This window comes from Styela clava, chromosome 14, assembly GCF_964204865.1.
Source record: "Styela clava chromosome 14, kaStyClav1.hap1.2, whole genome shotgun sequence".
Classification (NCBI taxonomy): Eukaryota; Metazoa; Chordata; class Ascidiacea; order Stolidobranchia; family Styelidae; genus Styela; species Styela clava.
Genome location: NC_135263.1, coordinates 6,101,313 through 6,127,373, shown reverse-complemented (window position 1 = coordinate 6,127,373; position 26,061 = coordinate 6,101,313). Strand labels below are relative to the sequence as shown.

At 35.1% G+C, this 26,061-nt stretch overlaps 4 protein-coding genes across 4 annotated transcripts; 3 read left to right on the top strand and 1 right to left on the bottom strand.

Annotated features, from left to right (window-relative positions):
* Positions 1-769: 769 nt before the first annotated feature.
* LOC144432118 (uncharacterized) lies at positions 770-2,861 on the bottom strand. The gene is made up of 2 exons (XM_078120207.1): positions 2,691-2,861; positions 770-2,173 (listed from the first exon to the last, which is right to left on the bottom strand). The coding sequence occupies exons 1-2, from the start codon at positions 2,704-2,706 to the stop codon at positions 1,773-1,775; spliced, it is 417 nt and encodes a 138-aa protein (XP_077976333.1). The 5' UTR covers positions 2,707-2,861; the 3' UTR covers positions 770-1,772.
* A 9,280-nt stretch (positions 2,862-12,141) lies between these two features.
* On the top strand, positions 12,142-12,945 carry LOC120340563 (uncharacterized). The gene is made up of 2 exons (XM_039408851.2): positions 12,142-12,294; positions 12,402-12,945. The coding sequence occupies exons 1-2, from the start codon at positions 12,213-12,215 to the stop codon at positions 12,719-12,721; spliced, it is 402 nt and encodes a 133-aa protein (XP_039264785.2). The 5' UTR covers positions 12,142-12,212; the 3' UTR covers positions 12,722-12,945.
* A 2,822-nt stretch (positions 12,946-15,767) lies between these two features.
* On the top strand, positions 15,768-18,572 carry LOC144431918 (uncharacterized). The gene is made up of 2 exons (XM_078119690.1): positions 15,768-15,879; positions 17,640-18,572. The coding sequence occupies exons 1-2, from the start codon at positions 15,867-15,869 to the stop codon at positions 17,939-17,941; spliced, it is 315 nt and encodes a 104-aa protein (XP_077975816.1). The 5' UTR covers positions 15,768-15,866; the 3' UTR covers positions 17,942-18,572.
* Positions 18,573-21,029: 2,457 nt separating this feature from the next.
* Positions 21,030-25,067, top strand: LOC120340566 (uncharacterized). The gene is made up of 2 exons (XM_039408854.2): positions 21,030-21,457; positions 23,099-25,067. Exons 1-2 carry the CDS (start codon positions 21,397-21,399, stop codon positions 23,380-23,382), a joined length of 345 nt encoding a protein of 114 aa, XP_039264788.2. The 5' UTR covers positions 21,030-21,396; the 3' UTR covers positions 23,383-25,067.
* Positions 25,068-26,061: the final 994 nt, after the last annotated feature.

Sequence of the window (26,061 nt, the reverse complement as noted above, 5' to 3'; positions counted from 1 at the left end):
TGAATCTAGCTACAAATCAGAGACTTTTGCAATTGGTGCTACATTAACGGACTTTTCGAAATCAAAAAACGATTATGGATTCTGACATTCAAGCCCGGTTCGGATTTGCAATTTTCAAGTTGCATTCCTATCGTCTACTGAAGGAGATATCGAGCAAAAGATTGAAACAACGAACAACAATATATACTATAATAGTTACTCGGCACCCCCATCTATAGCAACAAACAAACTCTTGGCTTGGTTTGAAAATAACGAATAAAATAAAATAACAGTTACAATCAAAAATTACAAGAAATACTTCAGCAGAATACAATATAAACAGGAAGAAACCCAGTTCCTGGGAATAGTCCAGTACTAGAAGATAATTCTAAGCGGATACGAGCTAGTACAATAACGATCGTGAAATATAGAAAATGCCGTCTCAAATTTTTAATATATAATAATAAGAAAATCAAACACAGACACGCGGAAATGACGATGGGAAGCACACCACCAAGTGTAGCAGTAAAGACGAACCCATCGCGGATGTGGTAATGTTTTTTTTGTTAGCTTCTGGCACATACAGTCCATGAAAGCTTTGCTCTGAATTCCAACAGTGCAGTCCAGATCCGTAATAGTAATAAAAAAAGACGACTATCAATAGGCCGAGACTACTGAAACTATATATATACTATTAACCATACAGTACAGGATTATGTATTTAGCGCAAGCAAACAATATACCTTCCGAAGTGGACCTTGAAGCAGTTGAATTCGACATTAAAGGAGTTCTTATGAAAAAACACTGACACATATTTCAGACATTTTCTATCCAATGATAAACCATCCGTGTGGAGCACAACAAAACTAAACGTCAATTCAATATATTTATATATATCGAGAGATTAAACTAAATTGTTGAACACTCAACTAACAAATCACTCATAAATTTCACGACTGTCTTATTTTATTATTCCGTCGTACGTGATATACGTGCTACTTTCACCAAGTCAAAAAAAGCGGAATGTCATCGTAATTTATTGTAATGTTGCACTGGCGCCCAAGCGTCTTCAGAAAACATAAAAATAAATATTTAAAGGGCGTAAATGACATTAAAAATTATGAAATATGTTGCTTGAGTTGTGACATTGCTTTTGGTTTTCCCGTAGTGTGTATACCAGATTAGGCCATAATTTTTTTTACCGATTTTCCTTATTTTGGTGCTGCTGTTTATAGCTATTCAGAATCGGCACTGAGAAACCTCAAAAAACAGTTGCCAGAAGGTCATACTTCAAAACACACACACGTGTATACATATAAGCTAAGCTGCTTGAAATATAATAAAATAGCAATAAAAGGTAATATGTATTGTTATACTTATTTACTGTAATATAAAGAAAAAAGTATTAGAATATAGTGAACCCTGGCAAGTAACGCTTGGTAGATTCTTGAGTATAAAGTCCCATGAGTGCACGGTGATTTGTTGATTTCATTTCAAATTTTCATTGCACTTCTTATGCCCTTTTTTATAATTTTGCTTATGACATTCAATTCTTAAAATCAATCTTTCAATGATATGAATGAATTCAATACTAGAGATGTATCGGGTATCGGCCAATTTTTCGGTATTTGTATCGATACCGGCTAAGTGTAGACCGATATTCCTATATATTCATTTTTTTAATCGGATCCAGAATGTTTTAAAAAATAAGTTAGAATACCGATGTTGAAATTATTTTTTGCATTACCCTCCGTCGATGTTTTTCGTTAGTATCGGTATCGGCACATCTCTGTTCAATACCTGTGTACTTCAATGGAATCTGAAAATTTTATAGATCTAGATCTGGTTACACTCCCCGTTTTTCTCACACTGACGTTGGTTTCAGTCTTTTCTATTGTTTCTGAAGAAAAAACGTCATCATCATTTATAATGTTCGCATCTTTTGCCACATTTTCAAGTGTTGAAAGTTTTATAGCATTAAATGTCTGTGTGACTTCTGAAATATCCGTTTCTTTAGTTTGTGTACATTTGTTTGGTTTGTCAACTTTAGAATCACTAGCTCTTCTAGAAGCTCTTCTTTGTTCACTTTTCTTCTTTCTGAACTCCGCAACATCTCTTGGGTCTGATATTCTTAAGAATCGTGGCTTTATTTTTTTCTGCTCGGATTTCTGCTGTTGTTGTTGTTTTGATACTGCTGAAATGGAACATATAGATGTATTAGTTGCCATTTGATCTTATTGCTCGGACAATGCCGGTTATGCTCTTTACAGTATTTTCCAACCCCAGCTTGAAGTCTTCAGCAAAATTCACAAATTAGCCTACATGCACAAAATACCAACGAACTTTGGCATAATGGTCGACCCGTGTCTCGATTTGTGGCTTCGAGACTTCTACTCGTGGCTTCGGGAACACTTGACTGAAATATGCATTTGCCATAAACATCGGTCGGAACGAGACTTTGTGAGGTCGGTCGGAACGAGTCTCTGACCTCATACTGCTCTTCCAGACAATTAGGTTTCGCGTTTAAAATTAATATAGTATCCTATGCGGCTAAATAATGACGAAGCTTTTGAATAGAGTGGGTATCGTCACATACTGTCTGTTTGTATTCGATTTCATCACAGTCAAGTTATTTGTTTTTCGCAATCCTTGGGATCGTTACAGAACAGTCGTAAATATTTATACAGCCATTATTTAAGAACTTTACTCACTTTTAGTCTTTTCCATTTTCAACGTTATTCAATGTTCACTACTCAATTCCAAAGTTATACAAAATATTTAGATTTACTAAGCTTATTTTGAACTAATCCAGTTATCAGCTATGTTGTTTGTTTGATTCATAATGGCTGCGGTCCACAAAGCGATAAATTTCATGTTGACAGAAACACATTGTAAAACTGGAAATAAAACAAGGCTGCATTCCCATTGTATAAAAGGGAGCGTTATTAATGTTTAACAGACTGTTGGTCAACGTATTCGAATTATTCCTTCGCCAAATCGATTAATAAATCACTCTGTCTCGAATCCTACTTAATAAATAGTATTGTTTGAATAAACATGGTATAAGGTTACTATTTAGTAGAATGGCATTTTCCAAGCAAGCAAACATGTATTCGTGTTTGTGTTTTCGAAAAAGTTTTATGTTCGTATTTGTTTGATTTTGGCTCAAACTCATTCTAACCTTTTTACGTTAGTCATGATATAGTAAGTTCTTCTGCGTATACGGTCAAAATAATAGATATACAATACATTCAACTTAAATGTATATACATATATATACATAATACATATTATGCCATATAAAGCTAGCTCAATATGCATATACATCTAATGTGATGTGAATGCACAGCAAATTGAATCATTCTCATGTACTTGATATCAGAACGTATTCGAACAGGTAGGTATTTTATTCCGATTTTCCTTAATTTAGTTCTATTACAAGTTCGGGGACTATGAAGTGAATAATACTGAATATACCTCCTGCCCATAGATTTCCGTCCCTTTAATTTTACACAATTTGATGCAAAGTGTGCGAACAAAACTAGTTACCTCCATATTGGCACACACACTTCTGGAGCGACTTCAAAAAACCATTTCAAGATTGATTTGATACAAAATTCTGCTGCACACTCACAGCAAAACTAGGCCATGTTGTTTATCGGTTTCAATACTTGACGATGAAAGAAGCTCGACTCCGGTGCTCAGCTAAGACCTTATATTGCCGTACCGATAGCGATCTTCGTGTATTGGAATTCAAGCATTGCTCTCTTGTTGTTATTGAGAACTTTGCACTATGAAAGCATATTATGCGTGACTAATGTTTATATTATGAACGAGATAATTTTCAACTCTAAAATGTGGACAACATGGAAAACAGCACATAGGGGCTGTTTGTAAGTAGGCTAATTTATAACCGTTATGAAGAAGTCGAAAACAAAAGTCCATGCATCTGTAATCCTATACCCAACGTGAACCGTGTTTGTTTGTGAGTAAACACACAACTGGTCGGGAGTGCTTGAGTATGGACATCATAAATCAAAGCACTAAGCAGCATACAGTACAGCAAGGAAGCTCAACACTGACATCAAGCATTAATAATGACGTACGTCATAAATATCATCTTACATCCCCTTTTCATTAAAGAAATAGTAACAATATCTGCACATGAAAATACAACAATGCCAATTAGAATGTGCACATCTCATTTACAGCAATCCAGGGGTCGGTCGCTTCGCTACCCGCGGGGGGAAATGTAAAGAAATGTGTTTAGTAAGGTAAAAAGTAGGTGTTTGTTCTGATTTTGTTGGAAGACCCTGGTCGTTGCGCCGGATGAATGGCGGCATTCGTCCGGCGCAGTGCCCCCGACCTTTTTAGTTCATTAAATAGTTTAAATACCAGGTTAGAAACTGATCACCCCCAATGGGAATCAAGTTTTATTAATTTTAGGGCCCGTGATCACTCAACCGTGACGAAATTTTTTCGACATAAACTAGACCTCAATTAACTTGTATGACCCAAATATGGCATCTTTACCTATTACTGGTCTAAATCTAAATTCATAGAGTCGACAAGAACCTGCGAAGCAATGATAAGTTCTGCCGGGGTGGAAAGATGTTTTAAAATATAGTCTATACCGTAGTCCATACTCATACTGTCATAGGGCATTTCAGACTGTAATAGTCTATATCAAAATTTAGTGTAGATATAGTCTAGTAATGGTATGCAAACACTGCTGGACTGTAGTACATGCAATGAGCACATATACGCTCATTGAGTACATCAGATAAAATACATTATGTATTCAAGGTATTAGTTAGTATTTAGTGGTATTTTTACACTCATGATGTTCCAAATATGATTTTCTTCCTCATTTTAGATACTGTACTACAAAAGAAAATGGCAATGTTCCACCAATCCGACCTAACGCAGGCTCTAATCCCTGCTGATATCAGTGCTATAAAATGGATTAAACAAGAAGTCTTGAAGCGTAAAGGTATATGAGAATCATAATAGTTGCAAACAGCTTAGATGGGCTATTCATATTAAAATACTTTAGCACTTTTCTGCAATTGGAACTGCCCATCAAACTCATGTTGGAGACTTCATTGAGGTTTTCAATTCATTTTTTTCTCAACTATGAAGCTCTTTTGAGGTTAACGAGGCATTAATAAATAAAGCTGTGGAATATTTTTGTTCACTGTATGAAGAGGATATGAAGAATGTAATTGATACCAGGACACGTCTATTTAACACTGGCAAACATAAGGATTATACAGTCCACCCAACCGTGATTCACTGAAAAAGCATGTGGCCCTCAAATCAGTTCTTTAGTTGGCAAACTGCAAGTGTAAGAAAAATAGTCAAAATAATTTATGCGAGTGTGCCAAAATCAAATTAAATTGCACAGATTTTTGTTTTTGCATTGACTGCAAAAATCGCAGTACACTTATAGAGAAAAAGTCGATTTTCGAGATAGTGGATTTCGAAAACAATTCAGAAGAAAGTGAATTAGATATTGAGGTTGATTTATTAAGTATCATTTATTTGTTTTATTTCGGACATTTGTTAGTGTCGTAGTCCTGTTTCTAGAAATAATATTGCCTTTGTTCAAATACATAACCACATAAACTAAAAAAAGACTAATTGTAATATTTCTGTTTAATATGTTATGTACATTCATTTAATTTTCTTGACTTTTCCGTCAAATTTCTAAGTGGGAAATACCCGATTTATTTGTGTTTTCGTGCTCACGATGTTAATTTGTGACTTCATTGCTTAAAAATAAATACGTTTGATAGCTTCTATAAAATGGATGTAGCTTTTTATGCTGTGCTTGTTGTAAACTGCTTGTGGTTATTACATAAATTTATTCGCTAATGTGAATCAGCGTTGTTGGTGTCGCTGCTTGAAGACCTTTCGAGGTCACTCGCGACATGTATGCCCTATTTTTCGTAATCTACCTAATAAATTCTGATTGACTGAGGAAGTCTGATTTTGTTCAGGCAAAACATTACAGGAATACATTTGTGTTAGTGTGCTGTAGGGCTCTCGAATTGCATAGTTCTTATGTATGTTTGTAAACGTTATGGTTATTGAATATCCGGGAACCTCTTATATTCAATTTCGCATCAGGATTGTGGAACAAGCTGTAATGCGTTCAGAATGTTCATTTTCACACACAACTGAAGAATTTATTTAGTTACCAGATGTGTGCTACGAAACTCATTTCATGGGCGTTTTAAAGGCTTCGTCTCACGGCCCATATCCGTGATAAGGATCTACAAGTGTTTAATAACTTACTTATACTTTTTAACAACGTCTTAGCATAACTTAACTAATAATAACAACTAAACGGGGCTATGGAAAGGCTGCCTAACTCAACGCAAGATCGAGCAGTAATAACTAAGATTCATCCGCTCGCTAACAGCTGATTCGATTCAATTGTTACGTCATGCTGAAGTCATTGTTCATTGCCGGAAATGTAGAGAATATAGGACAGATCGTAGCACATATTTTTTGTAGTAAAAACGTCTTTTCCGTAAAACGTGCAACTTTTGGAAGTGGGAACAAGGCAATATTTGTTACTAAATTTTTAAGGAACATTTTATCATCATTTTCAGGTAGTTTCCTGATGTGCGCTACGAAACTCACTTTCTAGGCGTTTTTCAGGGCCTCGGCTCGCGGCCTAAAACGACGTCTTTTTTGTGTGAGGAAAGTACATTCATTTGCTTTAGGAAGAATATCTTTTCCCATTAGATGAAGTAAGATCTTTGTAAGTGATGACTCAAGTTGCAGTCCTGTCACATCTACCATCACTTCAGCTAAATCAGAAAGCATGCGCTTCGCTGCCAGGGCATGTCGATGCAAAAAGCAGTGAATGGCCGAGTTTTGGGTGCCGTTTGGATTGGGGCGCAAAAAGAGCGAAAAGTAAAGATCGTAAAAATGTTTCAATAATATAATTTCAAATTGGAAATAATTTAAACTCGTATTTTTACTAGAATAATAACGTACAAGTATCTCAATTTCAACAACAGTCGTTAAAAATTTCCATTAAATGATCGAGGGGGGGCATTTTTAAACTTTGCCATGGGCGCCATTTTACGTAGATAAACCACTGCAATTAATTAATTTCATTTTGGCAATACTCTGCCATGTCGCTCGCCTCTATGCTGCAAACATAATTTTTGCATATTATAGGGCAACAAAGATTCGACCCTATCTGCGTGTCCACGCTCCCGTGTTATTAAACACACGTTAACAGAGTGTAACTCCGATCTTGACTCCTTCAGAGGTCAAAAAGCACACAATGTATTGAATGCCAATTGTTATATTGTAAAGTTGCACAATCGAATTGATCCAAATAACGAATTACACTTGAAACCTTAAAGCAAGTATATGTGATGAAACCAAATTTCTAACTAACAAAGAACGGCAAAGACAAGCTACACTGAGCGAGAAAAATATATCATAAAGGAAATGAATTGGGACAACGACCTTGTTTCAGGCAAATAACATGCACTACTAACAATAAGTGGTGAAAATATTAAAATACACAGTAACTATCCTTATGTACGTGCTACACAATTCCCCCCGACAATGAAAAAAATTAGTTTGCTAATTTTTAAATTTTGTAAGACTAGCTAATAACGATTTCTGATTGAATAATATGTCGTAAAATTTGCCATGTATTGGTGTATTTAATTCTGCATCAAAGTCGCTGATGACCAACTAATGCAACGACACAGGAAAACCAATTTGATTGAGATACCTCCGGTTGAAGGATCTTTTGCGGTGAAATCTACAGATTTTCACGAAATCTTCGATAACACCCAGAACTAAGCCATTGCGTTTGGACAATCGACTTCTTTCTGTTTTGTAAAATAATGAGCGTAGTAGTTGATTTGAAGAATATTGTTGACGTTAAGATTTCGTTCGTTGAAAACATTCTTCTAAGCTTTGAAATCCTGTCCAACTCTCGGATTTTTCAATCTGGGAAGATTGTCCGATGGATTGAAATGTAACAAGAGTGTGGTAGCGTTGAATTTCGGAGAGTTGCCGGCCGTGCAAACTTTCGTATCATCAACGTTCCAGACAAATGTAAACGCACCTTTCCGGCAAAACACGGAATTGGGTGAGCATTGGCTTAAATCAGCTAGGGGAGATTGAAGTTTTCGTGTTATGTGATTGAAGTAGAGAGGACCCTTTAACGCGGGCCACGAGTATTGGTTTTCGACTTGGTTTCCAATGATGCTGAAATAGATGATGATCGACTTGAGAGAATAAAGTAGATGTTCGTTCGTACGTTCGTCAAACAATAGGTCGCTAAATGCTGCTTCTTGGTGTAAAAAAATCGGCTTGCGTATAATATCAATGTTTTTTCCGGCGTAGCTTGCTTTGTCGATAAACACATTTGAAAATCCAGTAATAATATGAAGTTGTCCTGGTAACTTTAAATTGTAATGAGGCGAATTGATCTGCTGAAGTCCATATCTCCTGATCCGGTTGACACACAAAACATATAGTTGTAATATATAGGTTGATAATGAGACACAAATTCAAAGAATTTGGGCGTTGATGCTTGGAAAATGAAAATACACGAGCGTGAACTCGGACGTTAAACTTGAAGAGTTGAAGTTGAGTTAGTGCTGTCTGATCGTAGGAGGTCCTGGTCCAGATTCCTCGTTTTGAGTCAAAAATCTACCTTGTTCTGGCCTTCTTGACTGCTTTATAAATTGACATACCGCCAAAGACTGCAATTTGGTTGGTTGCTTGATTCCTGAAATGCTGACGTATTGTCCATTGACTCGATTAGTGATGAATTTCTTTTCCATTTTGATTGACGAAATTCCAGTTGCTGAATTGAAGTTGATTGCTTATTGATCACGAACGGGTATCACCAAAATATAGGGCAACAAAGATTCGACCCTATCTGCGTGTCCACACTCCCGTGTTATTAAACACACGCTAACAGAGTGTAACTCCGATCTTGACTCCTTCAGAGGTCAAAAAGCACACAGTGTATTGAATGCCAATTGTTATATTGTAAAGTTGCACAATCGAATTGATCCAAATAACGAATTACACTTGAAACCTTAAAGCAAGTATATGTGATGAAACCAAATTTCTAACTAACAAAGAACGGCAAAGACAAGCTACACTGAGCGAGAAAAATATATCATAAAGGAAATGAATTGGGATAACGACCTTGTTTCAGGCAAATAACATGCACTACTAACAATAAGTGGTGAAAATATTAAAATACACAGTAACTATCCTTATGTACTTGCTACAATATCATACTCTCAACTAAATCTTTTGCACACTGCTTTATTACCGTTATGGTGGTGTTACAATTCTTTTCATATATATATATATATATATATATTCAAAACTATAAAAGTAATTTTATAAAAGGAAACTTCAAAAGTATGGCTAATGATCTAAAATAAAAAAAATTAGGTTCGAATCAAATACTCGAAAGGTCCGGATTCGGACGCGGTCCGCCAGTTAAGTAGCCCTGGACTAGGCTAAATTTTTCAACTAGTACATTCAGATGACAGGTTGTTGAATGTTTTGAATCAAAAAGATGGTTCAAATTTTTAAAACATATAAACCGGTTTATTAGCGCCAACTCGCGAAACCACTCCTAGAATAAGGAAATAAAATTTTGGGTACCATTACATTTGAACCCACGACAATTACATCTGCATACTATTGCACCTATGGAAATTGATTTTTGTTTTACGGATATTTGAACCCATACTAACCCTAACCCATGGGTTTAAGCACTTGCATATAGATTAAACCCGCGGATATATACATGGGTTCAAATGTACGGTCACCAAAATTTTGCAATGATAAAGTACACCATTGTATGACTTCGTAGTACACGGTATTTTCCGAGGGTTTTACGAACTTTGCGAGCATTTTGTACGTATTAAAATGAACTAATGCAAATTATTGCATAAAAATGAGACTATTGGAACGTCCATAATAATGGGATAAAAATATATATGAACAAAAAAAATCAGTCCAAGGAAACAAACGGGATGATCTTGTGGTTAACTTGTTATAGCGCAGTCAGTCAGTTCCAAACAGCAAATCACACTTTATTTTCCAACTTGGGCAGACTATGTCGATCGGGAAAAGTGTCATTCCTACAAACATTCTAGTCCATAACAGGTGTGAAGCCTTGTCCTGAAGTCAAAAAATAAGTTACTCTTGTAGATCAAAGCATGTATATTTTATATCGATACCGAACCAGTGCAGAATAACAATGTCATTCTCTATAGAAAATGGGATAGTCTTTTCCTCAGTGGCGTAGCATATACCCCCGCGGTCGCGGGAGGGCCCACAGCGCAAAGGGGCCCAAGCGGTTAGAATTTGAAAATTTAGGCCGCAAACCAAATGCTGCAGTGCAAAACAAGTACTGCACATCTTATAACGTTGATGTCAGTTCTGCTCAAATCGTTTTGTTACGTAACAATGCTAAGGAGTCGTCGATTTTCGGCGTCTTGTGGTTTGATCGCACCGGCAAAATACGAAGGCTGTCAGAATGATGTCGAAGGCAAAACCTCTCAGTGGCGCACAGAAACGCAGAAAAAGGGCAGAAGAGGAAGAAGATACGAAAAAAATAAAGTAACTAAGATAAACTGCAAATTTTAGGTTACCACTACCTTTTTATGGCGACATGTTATGCTTTTTGACAAAATAAAAAAGCGTTGTTTTAGCTTATGTCCGAGAGTTTTTAGGGTCATTTCCACGAAATATTTTTGCGGGGGGCCCACGAGAGTCTTGCTACGCCACTGCTTTTCCTCCTTGGTACTTTGGCATTTATTCAACATAACAAGAATAATTTTTACTTTAAACATTACAATTTTTCAATATAATAAAAAGTAATTTTATGAAGTGGTTTGACATGTATATATCATTCGGTGCGTCATTATACCTCGTACAAACTGCCGTAATTCAATACATTTCTTAACTAAACAACAAGTTTATTAAGCGTCAACAGTTACAGTAATTTGTGTCATTGCTCGTCAAAGCTGACGGTCACTACTTCTCTTTGATTGCTATTAAAACATTGACAGCTAATATTTATCAAGTCAAACACGTAAAGAATACGTAGATACATAAAGCACGTGTCTTCACTGTACGATATGTTAAATATTATTGCTGTATGAGAAGTAATCATCCAGGTAATTAATGCTGTAAAAGATAAACGAATAAAAAATATTCTTTTTACTTTTATATAACGACAAAGCTTAGATATACATACGCCACCACTATTTCCAAAACGATAAACCGAAAATCGAATACAAGCATTATTTTGCAGGATCAGTATATTTTCTAATGGTGAAAAAACTAGACCATGGACATTTTGCTCCTCTAATGAACTTGCATCGACCATACATCCCACAGCAGCCTGTATTCGTTAATGGTAAATTCTTAATACATGGTTAAGTCTTCAATCACACATAGTTAGAAACACACTGCTCTAATCAAGTGGGTAAAACATTATTTCATGTTTTTAGTACGACGCAATATCAATTAGTACCAATTATCTACATTTTCACGTTTTTATTTAGTTCCGGAAAACACACGATTTTTTTCGGGTAGTTTTTTCAAGTAATTTAGAAAGCTGGTAACCCTTTTATTGCGTTTGCTATGTAAGTGCTACGTAACTTTATGTCTGTAAGTTATACGATCACAATCCCGCAAGTATTAAGATAATACAAATTTTTGCGTTTATTTTATTCCAGCCAAATTTGTAAAAAAATACAATTTATAATTTACTGATTTATTACAAATCGTAAATTAAAATTAGAGGAAATGTGTTGGTGCTCTTCGCCCACCTGCAAACGAAAGCTGCACAAATAGCATCGACGTAATGTGTTCTCCTCTGTAATGTACGTCACATGGCAAAAGACTGACTATGTTTCTCATATTAGCTAGAGTAGCCAATGTTTGCCAATCGTAAACACGAGTTTGTCGAACATGACTGTATGACGACCAAACTCAGCGATCGTCGCAGATTTTTTATAATTTCCTATATATATATATGTTTAAACACTATTATCGGTCCACACAGTCAACAACGATAGTCTGTTGTACAATGCCTAGCAGCGACACAAACACATTTGTGGTATAAATAGTGCCAACAGTGATGCGATACCCATAACAGTAAAAGCTTCCTGTACTCTTGTCCTGTGTTACTGAAGAAAATTGTGCTAATGAAACAAGGCTGGACAAAAGTTTTGGCGACATATCAGTGCGCTGAAGAAATTCATTTAAACAACGATAGAAAATTTCAAGGTAATTTTGATATAAAATTGGTTATTAATTCCATTTTCCTTTTTTGTTTTATGGTTGAATAGATTTCAGAATTTATTTTACATTCTGTACAATTTTCTTTTATCCAGAAAGTCTCAAAGAAAAGCGAAATATTTCAAAGCCAAAAATGTTAAGAATCGCAGATCCCAGAGATCTGGCAGACAACAGAAGGCGACGAAAAGAAAATGCAACAAGAACGTTCATCAAAGTATCTGATCCTCGGGACCATAGAGCTTTCCACAATTCTTATCGTACATCTTCAAAATTGCCAAAAACGACTTCACCAAAGTTTGAGTCAACAGCTGCCGAGTGCTCTTCGCCTCCCCCTGATACAAAAAAAAGTTTCAATTTGCAATCTAGAAAAAGAGCCATAACTTTCTCAGAATATGTCGTGGTTCATAGATATTAAAATTCTCAGTTTGCAAAAGAAAATTCGTTATGCAAAAATGAGTTCATCAATTGAACTTTTATTTTACAATAACTCATCATCAATATTATCATTTTTGCAGTAAGTTGGGGAAAACACTTGAATGACCGTTTTATACTCATTTATTGCAATTTGTTTCTTTATTCTACCTAGCTCAGGCTGTCTTATTCGTTCAGTCATATATTTATTGTTTTTATATATTTTTAAATTATTTTATGAATCAAATAAAGTAAAACACTTAAAGATGCAATATAATTCTTTTATGGCAGCAGGGTATAGGAGTGCTGATCGAAAAGGGTCTTCTCCAAAAGTTTTATTGCTAAAGTCATTTATTGTGATTCTTCATATTTTGTTATTGAAAATTTGATTACCTTTAGATGAGACTATTTCCGAAACAATTTGTAAATAATGATAGTAGAAATCAATCAAGGGGTTTAGAAAAGTTTTCCGTAAAATAATATCATATATATGAAAAATTAGATACATTAGATACTGGGTAAATTTTTGATTTAATCGCTCAGATCAAATTTTGTCACTTGAGGTAGACAATCCAGTATATAAATATAAAATGAAGTTTGCTGTGATTATCAAGCAATTTCAATACTTTCATTTTAATACATTAAATGGGTCTGAAGGTTTCCCTCCACAAAACGCAGGAGTAAGTGAAGTAATATATTGAAGTTCTCAGTGAAATCAAATCTCAAAACTTGAGATGAAATTAGTTTCCGTTCTTAACCACAGAACATCTCAAAAGTCATTTATTCACTGATTGAAAAGAAAAGCGATGAATGTCTCAATAACAACAACGACTCAAAAACCTAAATAATGGTGAAATTCTCGTAGTTGAATCCATTCCATTCCACAAAATAGCAGACAGGATGTTGGAGCAAAAACATTTCGTGTTTGAGTGTGACTCATGTTTCCCTCAGTATATAATATTGTTTGAATTTGTTTAAGAATAATTCGTTTTCATGAAATCATGATTCATGGAAAGATCACACTTGACATGACATAATTAAACAAATCGTTACTGGAGTGTGTGATTGTAGTTTCGATGACGTCACAATACGCCATCATTTCCTGGCGTTTACAGCCTTTCCAAAGTCGTAATATGTGGGCACATATAATTTTGCTCAGTTTTATTTGACTATACTTGAAATGTTTAGAAGTTTTGCAAATACGTCGTCACATAAAAGCTCTTGTTTTGGATGAATTCCGGCGTTTACCGGGAAAGGCTTCGGGTTGAATTCCAATATTAGGAGTAAATGATCACCATACAACTGGTATTGTTCCTCATTCGTAACAGATTATGCATTTGATGCAATTATAAAAATTACTTTTTTCAAACTTCATTCATTCTCTAAGTCTAGTTCATTATTATTATTGTTTCTGATTTCAATTCTTATTCGAAAATCAATATATTCGGAACACCATTCGTTAAGCAGCAACCAAACCTCCTATGCTTTCATGCTACTATTATTTCATTATTATTGTTAATTATCCGATTGTTTTTGTTATAATAGGAATTTCATAAAATTAAAATAAACTTTTCTCTCAAGCTGGAGGAATAAATAAGGATTGTTCTGGGAAATTTTAGGCTGATTAATCTGAATTGTAGATTGGAACTAGCAACATTTAGATTATATTGTTAAATGTATTGGTGCTAATACTCTTTAAAAATTGTTTGTGGTACGAATGAATTATCTATCCATCATATGTTGAATTAGCACTAGATCTTGACATTTGAAGTTTTCTTTGCTCTTACTCAGAGTCTGAGTACAGTATATGACTAATATAAGTTTATGCCTTTCAACTTTTATTATAGTTTTTTTATTTATTATTTTATGGCATCACCATTCCTAAATGAAGCTTACTCATAGGTCACTGTAAAATAGATTGTGACTTACTTATATTATAATCAAAGAAAATTATTTCCAATTATTATGATTCGGTTCATAAAGAAATTTTTCGTTTGAATGTCCGTACCTATAGCAGTTAACGCCGGTGGGGCAAATTTTCTATTAGTTTACAATTTTTATTGTCTCAAATGGATTAAAACACATAGAATATTCCCTTTTTTACCGCTGGTAAAGGGCAAATCTTTGTGGCGCCGGTAGAGATAGATAGATGGTTTTCTCGTTTATATTGCTCTCTTGTTATTTCGTGGTATCTCATCAATTTGTTAACCATTTTTGTACAGGATCGTATAAAGACAGTCTTAATCGGTCCATGTCAAATAATGTGCTTATTAGACTATTGCGATGTCTAATGTTTTGCCAAATAAATTTTTGCCTTGTACACGTCACCTGGTTACGGTTTATTTTGTCGCATCACTCTGATGTTTTCTCATCTATATTTAGATGTGGTTTTTTCTCCTTACGCTTTTGACTTGTCGGTAGACTCTGTCCGGTCTGTAATTGTTTGTTATCCGGTCTAGCTCAAAACAATGTTGTTAAATAATCGAAAACTTTTAAAGAACTTTATCACTTCTACAAATATCTTCAACTTATCCAAACTTCTAAAAGGTAAGAGGCTGTCTACTTATAATAGATATTAGCCTTTAAAGAGAAACGAAGCAATGCTTTTCTGTTTTGAAACCTATCTGTAGATAGTCTTTCTCTAACTAACACAATATAGCTTTGCAATGGTATGTATTGGGAGGTCATGATTACAAAAAAAATCTTTATATGATATATATTGTCATGTATCCAAGATTAGCTACCGGTACATCATATGATAGTTCAATAAACATGCCGGACAGCAGACGTATACCGTAGCATTCTGCATTTACGTTACAATTTTTACAAGTTGTAAAATATGAGTTCGGCGAACGTGACAATCTGACGAATTTAGTTGTCACAATTGGCCCACCCACTTTCTCATTTCCTGAATGTCTAAACATTGTTAGCGTCTGAACAGTCAACATTGTTAGTTACCAATGTTTTCACTCCTACCTAGCGACCACAAATAAGTTTTTTATATAAATGACGCTGGAATGCACAAAACTTTATTATCAGTATATGATGGGGGAAAACTGGAACTGAAAATTTCTATCAAACAAGTCAGTGCTAAAGAAATTTGCTAGCAAAACATTTTGTGCTAAAAAAAACTTCAAGCAATCTCGGAGATGAATGCTACAGGTAATCTATTAGTAATAATACTATAGCCGACTACTCTTGCTTGGTTTCGAAACAATTTATACAAAGCTGAGCATCGATAAAATTTCATTGTTCGCCCAAATCTAAATAACGAACATTCACTTGGAAGCATTGAGTTTAGTAATTAAGCAACAGTTGTGCATCAATTGTTCAAAATAAACATATACAAATGAATTATTTGAAATGGTTAATTCATTTAATATTAAAAAATGGAACGAGTGCTTCAAGGATAGAAAAGTAGATTTCGTTGTGATATTTATGAATCTGAAATAAGGCAACTGAAGTCGCATTTTGTAATGGTCAAGTTTTTGTTCGTCATTTTAATATTGTAAAATAATAAATTAGACATTTAGTAATTATTACCCTAATTAAGTGTGCTGTGTAGGGCAGACGGGTTAAAACAATGGTATTTGAGCATTATTCATAGTACACAATATTTCAGATTGAAAAAGAAATATATCACATAATATGAAATTGATGTTTGGTATCCAGATGCATTAATTGGTTCAGATTCGTTGTGCACCGACGCTAGTAATCTCGGTGTTCAATTAGAAAACTTATAGGCCGGGATGTGCAATTTCAATTTAATATTAATATCGTGACATTCGAATATCGTTTTTCGTGTTTAAAAGAATAACGAATATCGCCCACGCATTCTAGCGCCCCCCGTCCTACGTTTTAATTTAAAGCATTTTTAAAATATTTTATTTTGTGTCTAATCGTAATCGTCGCGGCAATAAATTACAGTCAAAATAATAGGATATCAATCAGCGCCGACTAGAAGTACCTATAATACGTCGAGAATGTTTTTTATTTTACTATTTTATAATATTTCACAATTACTATCGTATATCTTGAGACAATTTAGGCCGCCACGCCAATAAATCAATGGAGAAATTGTGTTTTTTAACGAAATTAAAAATTACTGAAATCACACTATTTAATACCTGCGTAGGGGAATGATTGTGTTGGATTTAGTTTAACGACGTCGACGGACTAAATAACACTTGCGCTTGACGATAAATAGTCAGAATTTATAGCAGTGCCAAAAAGTGCATGTGCTGTAAAAAAGAACTCCGATTCCACTGTATGATTTAAAACTGGGCGCCTAGTTGCTCATTTTTCTGGGCTGTGTTGATATATTTCTTCATAATTACTATGTATAGTATGTAATATTAAAATGTCAATATAAAAATTTGGCAGCGAAAATAGCCAAATTAGTTGAGCTAGTTTGGCTAGTAAATATTTAAAAACAGGTGAATCCTATTCCCGTTACTACTCGCGGGGGTGGGGATATGCATGGCCCATAGTTCAGGATCTCTCCAGACAAAAAATTAATTAAAAAGTAATATTTTAACTTATCTTTTAAAACATTCTGGATCATATTAAAAAGGTAAATAAATATATCGGAAATATCGGTATTATTTCAGCCGATACCGATATATGATCGATACCGAAAAAATGGCCGATATTGCCGATACCGATACCCGATACATGTCTAGTTGCAATACGGGGTGTAAAAATTCGTATTTAAAGGCACTTTATTTGCCGACAATTTGTTTTGGTCTTCCCATTTGCAAAGTTCATATGAGATGAATAAAAATTTAACTTAATTAATTAGATATTTAGGAAACAGGATCTAAGAATTTGTCGAAAACAATTTTTCTTGTCTTTTTATTTTATTCACAGTCTTTCATATGGAATTGGTTAAATTTTAAGTTTACCCTAATTATATCTTTTAGAAAATTGTCGTCGACACCACAACGACTCAGCAAAACACCGAATCCTACGAATTGCAGATCCAAGAGATGTAGCGGAAAAAAGAAACAAAACGCCTATGAGTTCATCGCGTAGAGTATTTGACCCTAGAGACAATACTGCTGTCCGTAAACATACGACCTCAAAGTTGCTGCGAACAACCACCAAACAATATAGAACAGAAAAGTATAATCAAACTTCAGATAAAAGAAAGCAATATTGTGATGTTCCAGTAAAAACCACTACGATAACATTTTCAGAATATGTTATTGTTCATCGATATTAGATCCATTCTATTTCCTTCGGAAGTGATATTGTGAACCATTGAGCTTTACGGAAAATGTGCCTGAGAACTTTCTATACACCTTAGCAGATCGGATTCTCGTGTGGGCGCACTGAGAATGTTGATCAGCACTATTTATTTTGTTTGGAGTTTCAGATAAATGAAATTTCCGGTTCAGGATTATTTTTTGGGGTTCAGGGCAAATTAAGTATCTAAAAATGAGTGCTACTGTTATATATCGACTATCTAGAGTGAGGTCCACTGCCTCTAACCCCAACATAATTACAAATTAGTTGTTTGTTGCTAAATTAAATGTACCAAAAAACATGTGGTATCCATTAGGCATGGTAAATGCAGCTGTAAACCTCACGATATGTGTCACCCAAATATGTGTGAAATACCAAGAAAATTCACATTTGAGCGATACCACGTTACCCATATTCGCTTATACATCGCAAAGAACTGTGTTTGATGCAATGTATGCTGGAAACATTAAATGCTTTTTCAATATATTTTTCAGATTAAATGCATTCTCAGTTTAATTACCAATTTCATTTATTTTTCATATTGCTTCCTTGTTGCTCCCAGTGGTATTTATTTCCATTTTTTTTGTGCTTCATTGCTTCGTTGTTAAGTAAAAAATTAAACCTGGGTATGCTAGAGATATCAATTTTCTTATACCAGTTAATTTTTCACACTGGTGGTCGACGTTTGGAACAACTATAAACGAGATTTAGAATTTTAAAGAACATCATCTTCGTATAAAAATCGTGAGAGTTGAATGAAATCATTACTCGAGGCTGTAAGCTGTATAAAAACAATCATCATATTGGTAGATTAGTCATTGAGCTTCAATGACATATTGAGAATGATTAGGTATGTTTAATAGTTATTGCGCTTTCACTGGTTGTTTATTTATACATACATTAAGTATCGATTTGGTCCCCAATTATTGTTGTACCAAATAGGTTCTAGTATTGTTCAATAATATATAGTATCACCGTAACGCGATCAGTCTATGACTCAAAAATATTTTGTGGTATTGACCACTTTTTGTGTACAGCTGCTCCAAAATTCAAACCTGCTTCAAAGAGGGCATTCAAGCGTCGATTAGTACTATATTACCATTCCTACACCTACCTGTAAAATTTTACTGTAATTAATGATTTTTATCAGTACTTGACGTTTTTATCCTGCGTACCCCGCAGTATGAACTGAGTTCTTAAACCACAAATATCCGTATTGATGTACTGTGACGTCATCGAAACCACGAGCAAACACCCAAAGTGTTGATATACTTACCGCGTATGCTCATACTATGAATCATGCTGGACGATGAAACAACAGCTTCTAACTATGATCAAACAATAATATTTGATTTATCGTATAGCGTAGCACAATAATAATCGGAATAAACAACTGCAGGGAAAAACAATCAGTCTTTGTTATACCATAGCTGGACTTTGTTTAGCTCTCTCGGGCGACGCAAAATAGTCAACATGACATCCTATACGGTTTCGCATACTCGCTCGGGCAATGACGCTGAAAGTTCAAAGCTGTAATTCAAATAATGCGCGTTTTAGTAGTGCAGTATGTAACCAGATCTTGATAGCCGTACGCGAGTCTGCTATAAAATAACATAAGATTTGCAAACATTTAACAGTACAAACAATTTTGTTTAACATACCCATTGGTAGTTTTCAACCAATCATGTGAAGTTTTGGCGTTGTGTCATAAAGCCGATGAAGTTACGTCGGTCCATGTTTGACAATTATACTAATCAAATTCGTCATATTAAAATATAAGTAACATTACGGTTGTAATAGCGAGCACATACCAGTTATCATACTAAATTTTAGGTGAGTAACTGGTAAAAAGTCTTTGATAAAGCGCGAAATGTGAAACTCGCAAGTTCGGCGTTCTGAGAACTTTGAGTTAGAACGACTTTGCCGCCGGCGAACATTTCAGGTGAATGAGAAAGGAAATGCGTAAACAAAATAATTACAATAAATTGGTTATATTATTACATGAAACGTGTTTCTCTATACTTGAACAAATTTGTTTCAGGAAAATAGTACAAGTACGATTGTCGTTTACTACTTGTAGCTAGAATAGATTATAATTTTCCGGAAATGGTTTGCGTTACACAAGCCCAACTCGTGGGAATTTGCCATATTGAAGAGGTTAATTTATTCCTATCTCCAAGCGTATACCTTCAGCGTAACCAACCCTGGAGTAATGGTGTATTGGTATTGTGGACATGCTATCGTACAATACACACGTTGTTTTTTAATCGAGAGGCTTAAACTACGCCACAAAATCAGAATTTCTGATTAATAAACTGCGCTATCGAAAATAGTCTTGACTAAGTGTGAGAGTAAATTGGCTACTGTTTCCCGTGGATAAATGAACACATAATTTTCCTATGAATTGGACCTTAAAATTGTTCAAATCGCGGGTATTTCACATCGTGCGCGCGTCATAGACAAGATAATGTATCATATTTTCACTCGCTGCGTTACCAGAGAACAAAAATATAGGCTACTGACGTAAGCCACCAGAAATCGACTTTTTTCGTTCGGAAGCTCACGAAATATCAGTGAACAAAGCCGCCAGACTAAGATGAGAAGTGATGTAGTACATATAAATATGTGCGGTGGGCAAACAAATACACAAACCTATCAATTCTAAAGCACATTGCCAAATTTTGATTTCTTTTGCATAAAAACGGTTTATAATTTAAGAATGACTTCTAGCGCCTCATATAAATTTTCCTCAGTTACAAATATTTTGGGACAGGATGGCACGCCCCTAGAAGTCAATATTTAATCGCACTGAATATATATTTAATTGAGCTGTTTTCATTCAGCAGGCGCAAAGTAAATATCCCTTGCGAGCAAAATAAAGTTACAACAAGTCGCTTTGTGTGCAACCGATCAAGGTATTGAAACCATGGCAAGATCTTAATAAACCGACATCGATCATAATCGAAAGCATATTTACCGAAACCCAAAACCATCCATTATGTTTCTGCAAATTACAGTCTTGTTTTATTGGCATGGGTCCAGTGTGGACACGCGTTGAAGGCGCATTATAGTCTTTGTCCGTGGGTGAACATGTAACACCCTGATAGGAATGAGCGTTTTAAGCTTCGGGCAACATAACGTCACTACTCTTTGTTAAACAGTATTTCGTTGTTTTCAGACAGACGCGAACGCAATATGAGCCAAGCCGCATTATAAGCAGGAACGACGCCCGATGCTTTCATAATCGTCTCTACATGTTTTGACAGTGCGTTGAGTTCGATCAGCTACGCCGTAACAGTTACCAAACGAAAAAAGTTTGCCAGCAGGCTAGCGAGCATCGACACTTATAAGAAAGTTGTTGACCTGCGTCAGCATTAATTCAGTACCAGTTTGGATATACAGTACTATACCAGCGCGTTATTATCTACAACAATGGTGGATATCTTTTCAGCAATGGGAATTTGGCGTTTTCATAACAGACCATCCTTCGGCGGTAAGTTCATATCAGTTTTGTATATATACTATATTAGAGAATAGCCCAATGAAGGGTGAATTGCGAGGTGTTGCCCAGAACATGGGCATTGAAGATATCAGTGGTCAAAAATTCTGAAGCGGATCAAAAGTGTAACATTATCGGTATTAAAAATAATTCAAACACTTTGATATCATATTTGTGTAGGCATATATATATATATGTGATATTGCCTGTTCGAAGTCGTCTTGACTTTTTTTTATCGTTGAAGACTTTGTATGTTTGCAATCATTCGGCAACGACGCGCTTAAATAAATGTAATTGTGCAAATAACTTTGCAAAAAATCGCAGTTTATAGTCATTATGAAATAATACGCAATTTTAAAATGCACACCAACATATTGATCTCACGTCGACGTTTGATTAATTCCTTCGAATGAGAAAACCTAAATTTAGTTAGCTACTGCACGTTTCGGTATTTCTATGTAGGGGAAAATGATATTTTAAAGTGATAAAATTTTTGATCAATATACCATCGACCTTTCCCATCTGAAGCTGTCTAAGGCCAGGCGGGTTTGGAACTAGTCTACAATTTGTAATAAACGGATTCAATTTGGATTGTGGTTCAGAAATTGCTGATGCTGTGATTGTCAGCGTAATTTGAGCAAATTTATGAAACATTTAATTTTTATTCCGCGGGAATATTCGGCATGCTGTTGTCTATGAATCCATCTGATTGATAGCAAACAGTGTCATCTGATTAACCAAAATGTGCTGCCTTAGGGAGGGTTGGATTAGTTGATTTGACACGATGTAATTCACAACGATACGTAATCTTTCCGCTAATATTCATAGCACTGATATCGGTGCTGCAGCGAGTCATGTACGCGTTTTCGTGGTATAAACTACGAGTTGGCACGGGCTTGTATTTTTGCTTTCGGACGATTTTAAATGTAACATTCCAAACTTTTTTAAAACCTATCTTATTGATAACAATAACAACGATATTTAACATAAACTTTTGAGTGAAAATAGTTTGAGCATACTTTAGGACAGGGCTACTCAACTGGCGGACCGCGGTCCGAATCCGGACCTTTCGAGTATTGGATTTGGACCGCACCTAATTATTTATTTTGGATCATTAGCCCCACTTTTTGGATTTCCTATTATAAAATGACTTTCATAGTTTTGAATATATACGAAAAGAACTATAACACCATAATAAACAATTTTAATTTCCTACTAATCATTAGTCGGTCGAGGAAGTTCTCGTTTAAGGATGCCGAAATATCATTTCTGGAAAGACCGGACCCAAATAATTTTGAAGTTTTGTTTGCGGACCTTCGATAAAAATAGTTGAGTAGCCCTGCTTTAGGATATAATAACTATACGGCTATAGGCACAAGTTGAAATTTTTGTACCAAATTTAGTGAAAAAGTTGTGTTTATGAATTTTCAGTGTGACTTTTTGACAACATAACTAATTGTTGTGTTTTTAATTTAATTTTTCCCATGTTCAGACTTGCCGTGGTTTCGCGCACATTTCTTTTTTTTTCATTCAAAAATATACTAGTAATAAAACAATGTTAGACAACCATGTTTTGCATATTTCTCTGTATGTTCTGAGTTATTTATTATTCATATGTCTCCCGTTCCATTGCAGACAAATATTCAAGCAAGTCCAAAAGAAAAAAGTCAAAATCTTTGAGAAGTCGAGAAAAACCAAAGGAAGTACTATTGTCACCTAAAGTGCCACGAATACGAAGATTATCCGAAGTTTCTGATGACGAAAACGATGACCCTACACCGGTCAGCGAGAGCCATGAAACTATAAAGGAATGGCATGATGACGGAGAAAGCTGTTGCGAATCCCAAGACTCATTACAGACTGGTAGAAAGAGAGTCATTTCCTTTTCAGACTATGTAACTGTACATCGATACATATGACACTTACATTACGATGAACTGCACTTTGTCACGTAACAGAAGCGATGACGCAAATTGCCGCGTGTGCAAGATTTGCACGAAGAAAAAGTCAATTGGAATGCAACAAGCGAAATAAGCAAACATCGCGCGAATACCATTCATCACTTAACGGGTATTGAGTGTCATATCCAAATACTATTGCATACTATACACACCAAAGTTGAGAAAAGAACGAGGAAATGAACGTTAATGAAATACAACATATTTGAAGGCATGAAATGGATATATTTTACTTCAGAAAACAAATTCTTTTTCTAGTTTTGTGCAACACACTGAACGGTAAAGTAGATGAGACTCTTCTTATAACCTACTTATCATCGCTAAGCGGTCTGCGACGACAGGGCGAACATACCTGCAGGGCGTAATCCAATTACAAAACCCTTTATTATCGCAAGCCAATCAAAGCTTCAGAACCTGGCAGCGCAAAATTGTAAATTGAATGTTCGAAGTCTAGATTTAATCGAATGGATATTTTAAATGGTTATAAAGAATATTGCGGCCTTACACATCTATAGTTTCACACTACATTTTTGGAGAATATCAACGCACAAGTATCAAAAAAAGCAGTTTTATTACATTTACAATACATTATGCAAGTATCCGAAGTTAAAATTAGCTTAGACTTTCATATAATTGCATGTCGCCCATGACAGTTGGCGTTTTGAATTGCTTTTTATTCACATTTGTTTTCCCGTATTTCGAATAAGAGATCTGTTGGTTAAGTGCTACATGTACCATCATCTTACTGCTCTTTCTTACTCGCTATGTTATTGTTGTTAGAACTTAGAACATATACTCTATCCTATAATATTTTAAATTTACATCAGAGTATTGCTTTGGAAGTTGTGCAATATTAATTATGATATTTTGGTAAATCCTAAATTACGTTTAAACTGGAATAATTTATTGTTTTTCACTTAATTATTAGTAATATATTATAAAATTATATTTCGTAGCGTTAACAACACATCATTTTTTTAAACAGATGCAGGCGCTCAGTTCTCTTGCATTTAAGTCTGTGCATTCATTTAAAAATTGAAACAATTGGAGTTACAGGCCCTTCTTAATCCTGCCTTGCCTACCACTATTCGGAGATAAATTACATAAAATTTTCATTCAAAAATCTTGGCCTCGGAGTTCGAAAGACATCAGGAGTGTTATTCACAAAATTTTTATGTGTCCAGTTACACAACTTTGCTCAAATATTTTAAATATCAGGTTACTAATCTATTTTTAAGTGTTCGTATTCGTATTATTCAGGGTGTCCAAAAGATTTTGCTCGAACCCACAGCAAGAACGATTTTATAGTGATAACAATTGTAAGTTTAAATAGATTTTATTTTATGATGAATGAGATCTACAAGCACAATAAGAACTATTATTAAACAAAGACAAAGAAATTTCTTCAATTGTTACCACTGCATCGGGCGAAGTTTTTGGACATGTATCATTTGCTGAAATTCCTTTTTTTTATTGTAAATTTAACTTAATTTTTCAAATAATTCAGCATAATGAGTGTGTATTCTCTGAGTGTGTAAACATTTAATATACTTTTTTTTAATAACAGTCAGTACTTCATTCACTCTTTATGGATCTGTACATTTTATTAGCGTCAACTCATAGTATACAAAGAGTCGCAGTTTTGAGGTATTTGGTATTACTGGAACATCTCTGTGTGAGATTATCTTGGGATATTTACAAGGCTATGAAGGGATTTTCAGTATCACAGTTTAAAATACCTAATCGCAAAATATGAGTCAACTCCAAATCCCGCACCGAACTCTCGAGGAAATTAAATTTGATAACAAAATTTTTGGCACGTGCTAGCTATTTCAATAAACTATTAGGAACGCCTAGTCCAGTGGTTCCCAAATTGGGGTCCGCTGACCTTTTGGGGTTCGTGAAGCACTTTGGGAGGGTCCGCGAAACAAATCTGTAATAAGGCTAATAGCTTGAAAACAAAGAAATTAAGCGCCTAAATTTGAAAATGCACATTTGTCGCCTTTTGCTGCTTCGCAATCACCGCTGGAGACACCGATTCTCCACTTTCTGTTTCGATCACGCTGCTCCATTGTGATGTCACAGAGCTGTGGGCCTGTGATATCACAGAGAGAGTTCAATTCATGCCACCACAAGTATACTAACTGCAGAGCTGTTGCCGACGCTGCCCTTTTGCACGTTTACCAAATATCGAAACAGACTGAATGCCACACATGTCATTGGAGTTGCACTTTATATTCTTTTGTTTGCTTCACTATACGGCGCATTGATTTTTTGTTGTGATCTTTTAATGTTTTGTTTTAGTGCACAAGGCCGGGAATCATTAAAAATATTGCAAGGGGTCCGTCTTGGATTTTTTTTCAAAAAATTTTGAACCACTGGCCTTGAGTTTCTGTCGAAAAATTTGGGCTTCGATTATTGAATCGAAATCCTGGTCCCGAGGAACCCAAAATTTCGATTCCGAATCCAGACTCCGGGGGATGTGGAAATACAGCTGGACTCGAATGAAAACATGCCAGGCTCCAGACTCCGCAGCGCTCTTTTCAATACCACACCAGAATTCTTGTGTCTGCCTTTTGAAACGCGAGATGTCGCTAATAATCCATTGATAGAGGGCATTTCGGGGGTCTTTAAAATGTG